Source organism: Nicrophorus vespilloides, unplaced genomic scaffold (genome assembly GCF_001412225.1).
Source record: "Nicrophorus vespilloides isolate i.1.1-1 unplaced genomic scaffold, Nicve_v1.0, whole genome shotgun sequence".
NCBI classification, from domain to species: domain Eukaryota; kingdom Metazoa; phylum Arthropoda; class Insecta; order Coleoptera; family Silphidae; genus Nicrophorus; species Nicrophorus vespilloides.
The window spans coordinates 1,861-14,857 of NW_017096281.1; the positions used below are offsets into that span (position 1 = coordinate 1,861).

Consider the following 12,997-nt stretch of genomic DNA (forward strand, 5'->3'; position numbering starts at 1 on the left):
TGAAAATTGTCGTAACCCTGTACACCGTAGGACAAGGGGGAACAACACGTGACAACACATCCCGGAATCAAGGAAACACTGAAAAAAACGTGAAAACCGTCGTTTCTCTGTTACGTATAAAACGTTAAATATGTGTTTTTTTTCAATTTCTAAAGCTCATAGCAGGCGACTCGACGACAGCACAAATATGTATGTAGGTTTGTTGGAAAGGCAAAATATTCAGCTTTCATACGAGTGGTCGATGATGTAATTATCTTAAGGGGTTGTCGAGAAATTCACAAAAAACTGTAAAAACAGAAAAAAAATGTTCTACAGCTCATAGCAGTCGAGTCTATGGCAGCACAAAGATGTATGTAGGCGCGTTGGAAAGGTGAGTTAATCAGCTTTCATACGAGTGGTCGGTGATGTAATTATCTTAAGGGGTTGTCGAGAAATTTAATCTTATCAAGTAAAAAGTGTATATATGGTTGCCTATGTTAATTGAAAATTTGCATTTTTTTAAACTTAATTGAGCGCGCTAGTGTTGCGCTTAAATAATGGAGTTTTAGATAATAGGAATAGATGGAATTATTGTTATTTGATTAGTTTAATTTACAAAAGTCCGTCGAAAAATACCAAAAAGTTAAATGATTGCACATAATTTACAGTAAAAGCCAGCTGAAATGCGGGTATAAATAATCGCGAATTCGTGCCCTTTGGTGGAAGGGCGCAGCGGTAGCCCTAGTACCTCATGATCGCCCAACCCTTGTGTAAAACGTATCGGACCAAATGATAAACCGGTAGCAACACGACCGTCAATACAATAGTCACGAATATGAATATGATGATGAGTTCTCCGAGGAAGATGACACTTTTGAAGATCTTCTCGCACATGTTTTCCGTGTCGTTGATTTCGAGCACCTTGTCCAGCACGAAGCGCACGAGCAGCAGGAACCCCTCCACCAGCGGCATCAAACCAATCACCATGGTGACGATGGCCATGCATGCGTAGTAGGTGTGGTTGAACATGGCGGTCATGAGATCGATGAACGAGAAGTGCCTACAAAATATATACATATGTACACACACACACACACACAATAGTAGCATTGAGAATGCAATTATCTATCATTACTGATTCCTGGAGATGCCGCGCTTCTCCTGGATGTCGGCGATGGGTTCGCGCAGCGTCATCACCACCGACTCGATGGTGTCGTGCATCTTGAGCAGATTCTCCAGCTGCAGATCGAAGCTCAACTGGGGCACCTCGTAGCGGGACTGCTTCCCCTGTCTGGGCGTGCTCCTCGTCGATTCTATCCTGCTGCTGCTGCTCCTACCAAACATCTCATCATAAAACAAATACAATCTACAGACACAACTATGCGCGTCCAACTTACAATCCTCCTTCGGCCGTTCTATTCCTGGGCGTCGACGAAGTGCTGAACCTACAAAACAAAAAGACGTAATCGAAAGAAATAAATGGATAAATCGTGTAATGTTGATACGCACCCCTCGGTGAATTTGAAAACTCTGATGGGCGGCTCCAAAATTGTAGTAGACATCGTTCTCACCAATTAACATCAATTTCCCCACTGGATCCACTCCGCTCCAAAAGAATCGTCTCGATATCACAATAAAATCACAACGAAATAACCGGATCGGATGAAAAAACGCGTCCCCAGAAAGTGCGTGAATATATGTTTAAAAAAAAAAATTAAATGTGACGTGACGCAAGTGATAATAAATTTTGTTTTCGCTTTTGTTTCCGAAAGTGATCACTTGATGCGCCCATCAATCCACAAGAGTTAAACATCTGCAATCTACAATACAACCACAACCACCGTCGACCATCAACTAATAACAATAATAAAATCGCTAATTGCCTGTCTTCCTTAATTGCATTGATTTCAAATGAATATCATTGAATCTATATATTATTTTTTTTTAAATAAACAAAACTAACAAGAAAAAGATTACCAAAAACTCTGTTTATTCCTCACAGTTGATATTTACTGTAGCGCAATAATTTCCTCTCACTTAAAGCTAAATTGTTCGTCTCCAACAGATTATTCAATGGATAATCGTTGTTCCTGTACGCCTTCGACATTACAATCGCAACGTCCCTTCGGCGACAACAACACAAAAATATTAATTCATATTCTTTCAATAATCTTAAGCACTTACTCGTTAATTCGAGGGAAATGCAGCGAGGCTACAGCCTCCAACAGCAGCGGCAACTTCTCCATCAGCCTGCAAGCCCTCAGGTAATTCCTCTTCACAAAACTCAGAGAAATCTCCAACGACAATTTCAGCTCCGACCTTTCCCTGCTCATAAAATAATAATTATTATTAATGTTTATTTATCGAATCGAACTCACAGCACCTCAAGTTCTTCGGCAATTGCAGCGCGTGTCTCATCGCCTCTGCGTTTCCCAAATTGTGCAGCAGATAAATAGATTCAAACGACGTCCTCTTATTGCTTTCCGCAGCGTCGGACTCGCTGTAAATCTTCAGCAACTTCTTCAGAGTTTCTTGCAGATGCTTGTTGTTCAGTTTCGGATCGAATTTACTTATAGGCTCCTTATAGAAACTGAAATTTCATTAAATCGTAATCAATTTAATCAAATAAAGTTGCCTAATTATTACCAGAATGCAGCATAAGCATGGAATGTGACTACAGATTGTAAAATCCGAATGCACGCTAAACTAACCAAATTCTGCACGACCACATCCTGACGTACTGCCATCAATCTGTCGCAGATGAAGTCGTAAATAACGTTCTGAGGAAATTTGGTGTTTGTGATGACACTGAAAACAGGAAGATTTGCTTGAGCTAAACATGTTGATTGGTATTGAGATCACGAGACCTATCTAATAAATAGTTGATGGTGTCAAGCAGTGCGGGAACTGTGCGAAGGTTTGTGGGTTTCTGTAGGGATTGACCAGCAGCACATCTCACATGACACTTGACCACTCGATTAACATCTGCTTTTGGACATCTCTGTCTCTCAACACTCGATTGCACTTCCAGTGGATGCAGCAGCCTCTCCCTTTCTCGCCTAATTGCAAATACACGTTACATATAAATACGCTACAGATGTAGTAGAAAACTCACATTTTGATTTCCTCTGCAGGACATTTGGTTGTACATGTTCCAACAATATTACTCATCACTTTACAATAAATTACTTATGTACTAAGCAAACTGCTGGTATATATAAACACGGTAAATGCACTAGTAAAAGCTGTCGATTCGTTTGAGAAGTGCCTGCACTATTTTTGAAAATAGTAAATAAACTCTTACAGACTGTCAAAAAAATATCTGTTATATAGGCAACCAAATATGCTTCATACTGTTAATCTTCTATAACTTCTTAGTGAATTGCTATTTCAACATGTTAGGCAACCAAATGTACTTGGATTTACTTGGACCTCATCTCCAAAGGTTCTGGCCATAGCAATAAAATTAATTCAATAGATCTTTCAATACTAATCATTTTCAATCATAATCTATTGAATCTAGCAGTTTTTTCAATTCAAGAGGATGTTGTTGCATTAGGGATAATTGGATGCATTTGTGTGTTTGTGAATGTGGTTGTAAAATGAAACTTTAAGTGATTATGTTTTTGTTGTAATTATTTCAAAAAAGATTAAATTAACGCTTTCCTCCAACACGTGGGGCGGCCTTGGCTACGTTCTTGCTGGCCTTGCTCTTGGGTGCCGGCTTGGTGGCTTTGGCGGGTTGAGTCGCCTTCTTGGCGGCTTTGGTGGCCTTCTTCTGCTCCTTGGCAGCCCTGATGGCTTGCTCGCGTTGAGCTTTCCTCACTTCAGGCCTTTGGTTACGCTTGGCCATGATGTCGTTGAGGGAAGCGCCGACGATGGCACGCTGGAACTTTTGGGTCCTGCGGGTGCGTTTCTTTTGGGTCTCCTCTTCGATACCCTTCTTGTGCTTGCGCCTATAAACAACAAAAAAAATAACAAATAAATAAAAGTTGCTTAGAAAGAAAACAAACAATTTAGAAAATGTAACTGTGAACATAATTTACATTGTTGATATTGATTTAAACAAACGTGAATTACATAAATCAAAAAACTGAATACAAACATTTTTCTATACATCTTTATAAGACATTTTTTTTGTGAATTGTCATTATGAACAAAATACAATTACATATTGTTTGGAATTTTATAATCATTAAGAAGTTAAACAATTTGATGATGAATAATCAAAACACTACCAAATCCACTCAACAAACTTATTGTTTACATATACATCGAGAGGTAGTTTTCTCGATTACAAACTGTATATGTGATTGATGCACAGAGAGTTGTGAATCAAGTGAGTTTGGGGTAATAAACAAATGAATATTGCACATACCTGTAGAGTACGGTCCATGTTACTTTACGTGGATTCCTCTTCATCAAATGAGCACGTTCACATTTCGCGTTCAGGAATGTGTACGACTAAAGAATAACAAATGATTTCGTATAAGATGCGTGCAAAATTTTCATTTTTTCTTATAAACATATTTACCTTTCCGTCGACCCTGATCATGGTCTTGCCATGACCAGGATAGATTTTGTATCCACTGTATGCGCACAAACCGATCCTGCGAACAGAAAATAAACACGAATCATATTAGATACACTGGCCAACAGCAATTCTGCACGCGAATTTCCAATGGAAATTCGAGGATTCTCAAGAAAAAATCCGATAAATTCTCGGACGTAAACAATTCACTTACTTCATGGCGGCGGTTTTAGAAATAGAAGAGAGATTGTTTTGATGGTAGGCCTGAACACAACTACGGTTGACGGAACGGCCAACCCAAGAAAATTTAAATTCCCCAAAAAGAAAACACGTGGTTTCTTTTCAGTCATACGCAAATTTAATATATTTGATATGAAATTAGTTAATAATAATAACGATTGATATTAATTAGATTTTGATATTTTCACTGTAATTCATTGTATATTAGTTTTTGTTTTGAGGTTCATTTGAACTACCGGAAGTGGTGAATTCAAAGTTTTTTTTTTTAGTTGGCGCAAATCAATTTGAATTTTTATCCTCGCATTTTGATTTAATAATATAATACAAGATTATGGAGACCGAGCGTTTGGAGGTGAATCAAAATTTGGAATGCTGCGAAAACGACGGTGGGATGGAGTCGAGCGCAGAGGAGAATTCTTCGGGCGAGGAAACATCTTCGAGTTCATCGGAGACGGATGAGTACAACAGGCTTCTGCACGACAGGATTCTGGGGTTGCGCGAGACTATCCACAGTCTCAAGGGTCAGTTGCAGGAGGAGCGCGAGATCTGGCAAAGAGAAATCGGAGACGCGAAGCAACCGCAAAGCGTTTTAGGCGGCGGATACGATTATCTCGATTACGAATTGCAGAGATATCAGGATGTAATCATGCAGTCGCATTACGAGAACAGGCAGGTTCTGCAGAAGCAGATAGCATTCGCTAATTACAAGAGAAGGCTTCTGGAGGTCGAGAACATGTGCAATCTGGAGCTGCTGCGCGTCAAGCAGAGCGTGCAGATTCTGCAGCCGCTGCAGATGATGGCCTCCGAATGGGGAAATGGTGATGACTGCAACGGTGATCTGAGCAAGAAAAAATCTAGTGAGACGGCGGTGAAAGCCGAGGAGGTTTCGATGCCTTTGGAGACGTTCGCGATTTACAACAGCAATTGGCATCAGGCCGCGGTGAGCGAACAGCATCTGAAGGAAACCAATCTTAGTGACTTCGAGAAGCACTCTCAGTCGCAGCCGAGCTTCACTGAAAACTATGCACAATAAAGTGAAATCTTGAGACAGTAGTATACAAATTTTCAAATTAAATATATAGGCAACCGAAAAGTCACATATTAATTTGTAGAAATTAGGTAACCAGGCTTACATGTGCAGCAAATTAAGTCTAGTCGATTAGTTATCTAGGCAACTGAGGAGTCACATAGTAGAATTTCGAACAAATTAGACAACCTCACTTACACGTGCAACAAATTAAGTCTAATTTGACTAGTCTAGTCGATTAGTTGTCTAGGCAACTGAAGAGTCACATTGGATCTCGAACAAATTAGACAACTACACTTACACGTGCAACAAATTAAGTCTAATTGGATTAAAATTGGATGGATTAGTTAATTATCAATTAAACCTCAACTATTATCGACTGCGAAGATGCGACAAAATCTTCTTAATTCTTCTATTATAAATAAAATGCAATTCAACAGGGGGTTGGTATGTCTGTAGCAGTGGAAGCGAGTGAGTGACTCTTGCTGTCACCTCTGTCAACACTTACGTGGATCGGCTTCGAATATTGTTGTATTTAGTGGCCCAAAAAGTACATAAATATTTGCAGCGAAAATGGACGTTGGAACGATGTTCGACGATGTGAAGAGGATGAACAAGAGACAGGTGAGTGAAGTCCAATTGAAAATGTACGGGCAGTCTCACTCACCTTTTCCAAATTCCAGTTCATATACCAAGTGCTCAGCTTTGGTATGATTGTAACATCTGCACTCATGATCTGGAAAGGTCTGATGGTGGTGACGGGCAGCGAGAGTCCCATCGTGGTGGTGCTATCTGGCAGTATGGAGCCAGCCTTCCATCGGGGGGATTTGCTATTTCTAACAAATTACCCTGAAGAACCAATCAGGGTCGGAGAAATCGTCGTCTTCAAAGTGGAGGGCAGAGACATTCCCATTGTGCACAGAGTATTAAAGCTCCATGAAAAGTAAGTAGTAGCAAACTGCTAAAAGCAAATTAATTTAATAATTAATTATGTTTGAACAGAGAGAATGGCACAGTCAGTTTTCTGACAAAAGGTGATAATAATAGTGTGGATGATAGAGGTCTGTACGCTCCCGGCCAACTGTGGCTGACAAAGAAGGATGTTGTTGGAAGGGCCAGAGGGTTCCTACCATATGTTGGTATGGTCACAATCATAATGAATGAATATCCCAAGTTCAAGGTAAATAAATCACATATATATAATATATTTAGAAGAAAAATAATGTAACAAATCTATTTTTTTTTTTTAATTTCAGATTGCAGTATTGGCCTGCCTGGGATTCTATGTTTTACTGCACCGAGAATAATGATAAGGAGTAAAAAAGAAATGAGTTTTTTTTGTCATTGAATAAATATTTCTTACTTATTAAATCCATCAGTGTTTTTTTTCTTTACTTTAATAATATGTTGATCACAGTTTGTCTCCTTAATTTTTAGATACTCTTTTCTTCTTCCCCTTGCCTTTGGGCTCTGTAGATTTGATGGCCTTCCTCTTTGTGCCCTTGTTGCTGTACTTGCTCTCCAATGTGTCCAGCAGATTGAAGAAAGAGCTCTCGCGTTTCTCCCTGTTCTTCTTAATCTCATTTTGTAGATCGGTGTCGTTTTGGATTTTCTCCGCCTCCTTCTGCTCCCTTTCCATTTTCTTGCGTCGCTTATCCTTCTTGCTTTTCGGCTCGTTGAAGAATACATCGTACTCCTCCAATTCGCCATCGTCGACCAGTTTACGTACAATACCGACCATCCTTTCCTCAGTGTCCAATTTCAGGAAAGGCACAGTCTCGTACATCAAATCAATGTTGCCTTTCGAGGCAATGTAAGCCTTTTTTATGTCTCTCAATTCTGCTTCAGATCCCATGTACTCCATCTCGTAATTTTCAATGTCTTTCGTCGTGAGCTTCTTGAACATGTTCTGCCAGTAGTTGCGCCAGTTGAATGTGGAATCGTTGTCCTCCTCTTCGATTGTGCCTGATTCATCATAGACCTCGCGCTGCTGAGCATCTTGGAGCACTCTGTGGATCTTCCCGAGGACCTTGAATTTTTCATTGGCCTCTAGTTTTTTGCTCTCCTCCACCCTGTCAGGGTGCACCTTCAGTGACAGTCGGTGATAGGCTTTCTTCACTGTTTACAAAAATCAGATATATGTAATCAATGGTTATGTTTGAAGCAGAAAAAATATTTTTACGAAGTACTCACGTTCTTTTTCGTTAGCATCTTTCTTGATCTTCAGGATTTCGTAGAAATCTCTGGATTGGAAGTACTCTTCGCATTTGTCGAAAAAACTTTGGGCCATCGCGAATTATAATTTGTACTAACTGAAATAAACACAGCCAGGAACCAAAGTGTTATTGGCGCCAAATGCAACGGATAATTTTTAACTAACAGCCAGTTTCACCAACCCACAAACAACTCAAACTTTAATAAACACATATTCTTGATTATATCTACACTAAATTAATAAATTTATAATACTATTGAGTTAGTTACTCTTGTTTCAAACCGTTTGTTAAAAGTTATTAGTAATATTTTTTGAAATTGTTTTACATTGCGATTTTTTATAATTTATTAATAATATTTTGATCATTTATATTATTTTCATGTTAAACAATTGATAATAACAAATGAAATACGTTAAGAAAGTAACAACATTTAAATTTAAGGTATGTGTATATTTGGTTGCCTATGCGCGTCAGAAATTTGAAATATATACAGGGTGTATCACCAAATTTGAAAATTTCTAATAAGAAGAGTAGTGATGGTGGAGAGGGAAGGTGTAAGTCGTAACGAGTGTCGCCAAAGCAAACACTAACAAATAAAATAAAGATTAGAAAGCCACAAAAGGATGGAGTAGAAATGAAAGAATGCGCGCACTTTTACGGTTTGTAAACAATACGCGAAGAAGAGGAGGCGATGAACAGTTGAAAAAAAAATAGAAGAAGGTGATAATTAAATTTTCCTTAACGTGCGTTAAGGCTCTTCGCGCGCGTAAAAATAAACATTTGTCAGGAGGAAGATGGTAAAGTGGAAGAGAAAGGAAATGCAGCGTTTCTGTCGCGTACCGTAAATTAATATTTACTGCCCGCCTGTTATTCCTAACAGATAAACCTCGTTCGAAAATCCCGCGCGCGAGAAATTTATCGCCGCCGCTTAATAATCGCCGCACTCTGACACTAATTGCCCGGCGGACTTTCATCGCTTTATTGCCCCCCCGCACGCAATCGTGAATATTGCGCGAATAAAACGGACACTTTGTTGCTGCAAGTGCAAGAATGGAATAGAGAAGGGACACATTTGGGATAGGGTGAATACTTTTGGATTTCACGGAATCGATAAATAATCCCCTTTGCGCGGTACGGATTAATTGCTTCTGAGAGAAGAGAGAGAAAGAGAGAGAGAGAGATGAGCTGCCCGCTAATTAATTTTAGGTGTTTCGGAATCCCGAAAATGCCCACTTGATTTAATTGCTTCCAAAAACAAAATAAAATAAAAGAACATCGAAGAAGAAGAAGAAAAGAAAAAAATCAGATGCTCATCGTCCGTTATATTTTACCGAATTCCAAAAGATACAAAAAGTATTTACTTTTTCAATACAATTTAGTATGTTAATATCAATGAATCGAAGAAAATTTATGAGCTTAACTAATTGCATTGTAATGCAATTAATTGCTAATAAATTAAATTTTCAAATATTAACATCAACAGAATTGTAAAGAATGTTGAATGCAGTATTAATAGCGTAATATGAATGTAAAGTCGTTGCGTGTGAATGTTTATTTTAGAATTATTCATAACGTAAGTGATTTACTTGACTCGAAGTTGACGTTATGCAGAAGTCAAATGCGTGTGTAATGCAATGGAATGAAAATAAAGAAGTTTGGATGATGATGATGATGATCATTTTGAGGGTCATTTGGAATTAAAAGTATCATTAAGCGTGTTGTTGTTGTTGTTGTTGTTGTTGTGTTTGTCGAAGGAATGGATTTGGTTAAAGTCTATCGGTCATTTAATTGGCCCGGAGAGCCAATAAATCTACCCGCGAAATATTTCGAGCGATGCGGACGACTCGGAGGCAGATAGTTAGCAAAAAGGCATTCCTGAGGTGGCCGAAAACGCGAATCTTGAGCTGCCGCTTCTGCGAGTCCGAGAGGGGCGCTCTCCTACTCTTGCGTTCATCTCTCCTCGTCGTCGCCGTGCGTTCCGCGTCTTCCTCTTCTTTTTTTCACGTGCTCTCCCTCTTCGTCTTCTTCTTCTTCTTATTCTCCTCTTTCGTTCGTGTTTTAGTGCAAGAGGAGTGAGAATAGGTAGCAGCAAGCGAACGATACAAGCTGCGGCGGTTCCCACGGGCCCGTGGAATGTCGCTGGGCCTGCAGTCTCCACCGTCCCGGACCCTCCTCCCACGTCCTCCACCTTCGGCCTCTCTTGCTGCATCTTTCTCCCTCTTTGTCTCTCTCTCTCTCTTTATTTCTCCTTCTTCGTCTCGACCCGAGAGAGTCACAGATCACACACGAGAGAGGAGCACCAAACCCTCCCTCCTTCACTGCGCTCGCCCTCCTCCCGCACCATCGAAAGAACAAAAGCCGGGCGATTTTCGTCCACGCTCTGATCGCGAAACCGCATCTCTAATCCTTACTTGTAAAGAGAGGGTGGTTGTGGTTGCGTTATGCAATGCAGGAGATGCATGGATAAGGGAGAAGATCAAGAGAGGAGGCGGAAAGGACGTGGAAGAGGTGATGGGTGAGAGTGGCGCGCGGGGTGTACCGGGTGGTCCCCTCATAATTGACAAATTGGAACCTTATTAGTGCGAGCATACACATTAGGTATCGCCGCTGAAGGAGTGAGGAGAGAGAGAGAGAGCAGGTTCTCTGGGCTCACCTGTCCCGTCCCGTCCCGTCCCGTCTCCTCTTCTCTCACTCTTCTCTCGTGGTCGATCGGCGGCCGCCCTCGGCTCGGGGCTGCGCGTGCCGCACTTTGTGTGGTCCCTGGTGCAGCTTGTGCGCAGCTGAACACACACGAAGGGCCCGACCTCAACCGAACGGACCCAGTTTGAATCGACGGCCACTTGGCGCGTGCCTCCACATGTGTGGGCCCTGGTGGACTCTCGCTCGCTCGCTCGCTCGCCACCAAGGGAAACGGAACCGACACGAACCATTCTTTCTTCGCCCTATCACCAACACCACTTCCACAAGTATACCAACTGCTGAACGATTTTACACCATACATAAACAAAAAAAAACATCATATGGTTGCTGTGCTTAATTACAATTAGTTTTCAGCCCTTCACATGAAAAACATAAAATATATCCTTTACATATTAGAGTTTTTTAACATACATTCAATTATTGTCTTACATAATTTAAATCTGTCATATTTAAATCGTGCGGTACTTATCAAAACGACAACAAACAGAAAACAAATGTATTGATGGATGGATGGATGGATACGATGTGTGTGCGACACGAGATGTCGGTTTATCTTATCGCAATGAAGTGGATTCGTTCCGAAGCGCATTTTGTAATTGCATAAATCAGTCGAAAATAGAACAAATATTTTCATTATCTGTCAGCGAGTTTTCGTTTATTGTTATTATTATAAATATGAAACGTAATGTTTATTTGTATATTTTCTCTCCTCGCTGTAATCGATAAACACATCGATTCATGAAACAAAAACGTATCTACGCGAATTATTAAAAACAAAATTAGACAAATGTTTCTATGACAACTTGTAACATATATCTGTTGTTTACGTTACGTTACGGAGAAGTTGTTGTAATCGATGTTGTACAATATGTATTGATGTTATATAAATGAAAATAGATAATTTATACATGTTTTATTTTTTTGATGAGGTGTTACCTGAATTTGCATATTGAGATCAATAGAAATTTGATGAAATTGATCGAAGGGTGTTGTTAATGTTGTTGTGTTGTGAGAAGAGGATTACGAGGATTACTAATAGAAGCAAGCAAGGAAGGATGAGAGGGAAAGAAAAGCGATACGCGCGCGCTCGGTATTTGTTTTTTTGATTAATATTCGCTGTCAAATTATCTCCACGAAGATCGTCCGGTTAAATGAGAAAGAGAGTGAACTCGAAAGCCGACCATAATTTATTATAATGCTTTTATAGCCGTATAGTGTATAGTGTATATATATGTATATGTAATAAATAATTTATTCGTTCGCACCGTCTGTCTGCCCATTAATTGTGGTCGCAACGGTTAGAAAGTTGGCTTGCAATAATAACTGTGGGATGATTTCGGGTGAGATTCGTTAGTTAAGTACAAGTTCATGCGTTGATGCGACGTTCCGTGTGTTTGTGTGTTCGTTTTAGTGTTTTGTAGTTGTTGGTCGTTGTTCATTTGCTTGTTCTTTATTTCGCTTCACGGAGTTGACCAGCAGGAGACGCTCACTTAAGAGCCCCCCCGATCCTTCCTCTTAGATCATCCGTGTGGCATGGATGGCAATGGTGGACGAGAATGGGTCGTGGCGAGCGGTTCCTGCTGCGATCCTGAATATTATTAATATTCTGACGAGTCACCGAAGCCATTCTCGGCGCGTTCAACGAGAGAGAGAGAGAAGAAAAGATGGGAAAACATGAACGAGGTGGAGAGAAACGGAGGTGGAGGAGGAATGCGTGTACATGAGCATTCGATTTCGGGAGGGTTGTTGCTACTTCTTCTGTTTCTGATCGTTTGGAAAATGGTGATTATTCGCCGTTCGTCTTTTCGCCTCCTTTTGGCAGAAGAGCAAAAAGAAGATGCCGAAGAAGAAGAAGTTGAAGAATAAGAAGAAGAAGAAGAGTGGAAGGAAATCGCCTCCTTTTAACGCGCATTCCGTGGCGCATTCCGCCTGCAAGTTTACACGAACATAATATCCAATTACCGAGTTATAAACTTCTTTTTTCGTTTGGCCTCTCTCGGGCCGTGCAACGAGAAGAATGAGAATGAAGAAGAGGAGAACAAAAGGACGTCGATGTGGAGGGAAGGAGAGCGAACGATCGAAAACCGAGTCGTGGAAGAAGGAGAGAGAGAGAGACGAGAAGAGCTGTAGCGAAAAAAGAAACGAGCAGAGTAAGGAGAAGAAGAAAAGAAGAAGTCGCTGAGAGGAGAGTATTTTAATTTGCGGCGGCGGTGGTTGTTGTGGTGATGGTGGTGGTGGCGTCGGCGGTGATCGTCCGCCAGAGGGAGGAATCTTTGCTGACCCACAGATTGAGGAGGACGGAGG

At 40.5% G+C, this 12,997-nt stretch overlaps 5 protein-coding genes across 6 annotated transcripts; 1 reads left to right on the top strand and 4 right to left on the bottom strand.

Annotated features, from left to right (window-relative positions):
• Positions 1–372: 372 nt before the first annotated feature.
• LOC108556521 lies at positions 373–1,867 on the bottom strand. Of its 2 annotated transcripts, XM_017912671.1 has the most exons (4): positions 1,489–1,867; positions 1,377–1,424; positions 1,115–1,312; positions 373–1,039 (listed from the first exon to the last, which is right to left on the bottom strand). In XM_017912671.1, the coding sequence occupies exons 1-4, from the start codon at positions 1,539–1,541 to the stop codon at positions 721–723; spliced, it is 618 nt and encodes a 205-aa protein (XP_017768160.1). In that variant the 5' UTR covers positions 1,542–1,867; the 3' UTR covers positions 373–720. The 2 variants fall into 2 exon arrangements, with proteins under 2 accessions (XP_017768160.1, XP_017768159.1); XM_017912670.1 differs by having other exon boundaries at positions 1,115–1,867.
• Positions 1,868–1,952: 85 nt separating this feature from the next.
• On the bottom strand, positions 1,953–3,293 carry LOC108556520 (SAC3 domain-containing protein 1). Its single transcript, XM_017912669.1, has 6 exons — positions 3,095–3,293; positions 2,847–3,038; positions 2,626–2,787; positions 2,363–2,569; positions 2,164–2,304; positions 1,953–2,102 (listed from the first exon to the last, which is right to left on the bottom strand). Exons 1-6 carry the CDS (start codon positions 3,148–3,150, stop codon positions 1,976–1,978), a joined length of 885 nt encoding a protein of 294 aa, XP_017768158.1. The 5' UTR covers positions 3,151–3,293; the 3' UTR covers positions 1,953–1,975.
• Positions 3,294–3,594: 301 nt separating this feature from the next.
• Positions 3,595–4,804, bottom strand: LOC108556504 (60S ribosomal protein L24). The gene is made up of 4 exons (XM_017912639.1): positions 4,725–4,804; positions 4,514–4,589; positions 4,358–4,443; positions 3,595–3,935 (listed from the first exon to the last, which is right to left on the bottom strand). Exons 1-4 carry the CDS (start codon positions 4,727–4,729, stop codon positions 3,635–3,637), a joined length of 468 nt encoding a protein of 155 aa, XP_017768128.1. The 5' UTR covers positions 4,730–4,804; the 3' UTR covers positions 3,595–3,634.
• Positions 4,805–6,236: 1,432 nt separating this feature from the next.
• Positions 6,237–7,152, top strand: LOC108556502 (signal peptidase complex catalytic subunit SEC11A). The gene is made up of 4 exons (XM_017912637.1): positions 6,237–6,401; positions 6,461–6,720; positions 6,780–6,957; positions 7,034–7,152. The coding sequence occupies exons 1-4, from the start codon at positions 6,351–6,353 to the stop codon at positions 7,082–7,084; spliced, it is 540 nt and encodes a 179-aa protein (XP_017768126.1). The 5' UTR covers positions 6,237–6,350; the 3' UTR covers positions 7,085–7,152.
• On the bottom strand, positions 7,121–8,144 carry LOC108556501 (J domain-containing protein CG6693-like). The gene is made up of 2 exons (XM_017912636.1): positions 7,971–8,144; positions 7,121–7,895 (listed from the first exon to the last, which is right to left on the bottom strand). The coding sequence occupies exons 1-2, from the start codon at positions 8,065–8,067 to the stop codon at positions 7,204–7,206; spliced, it is 789 nt and encodes a 262-aa protein (XP_017768125.1). The 5' UTR covers positions 8,068–8,144; the 3' UTR covers positions 7,121–7,203.
• Between the last annotated feature and the right edge of the window lie 4,853 nt (positions 8,145–12,997).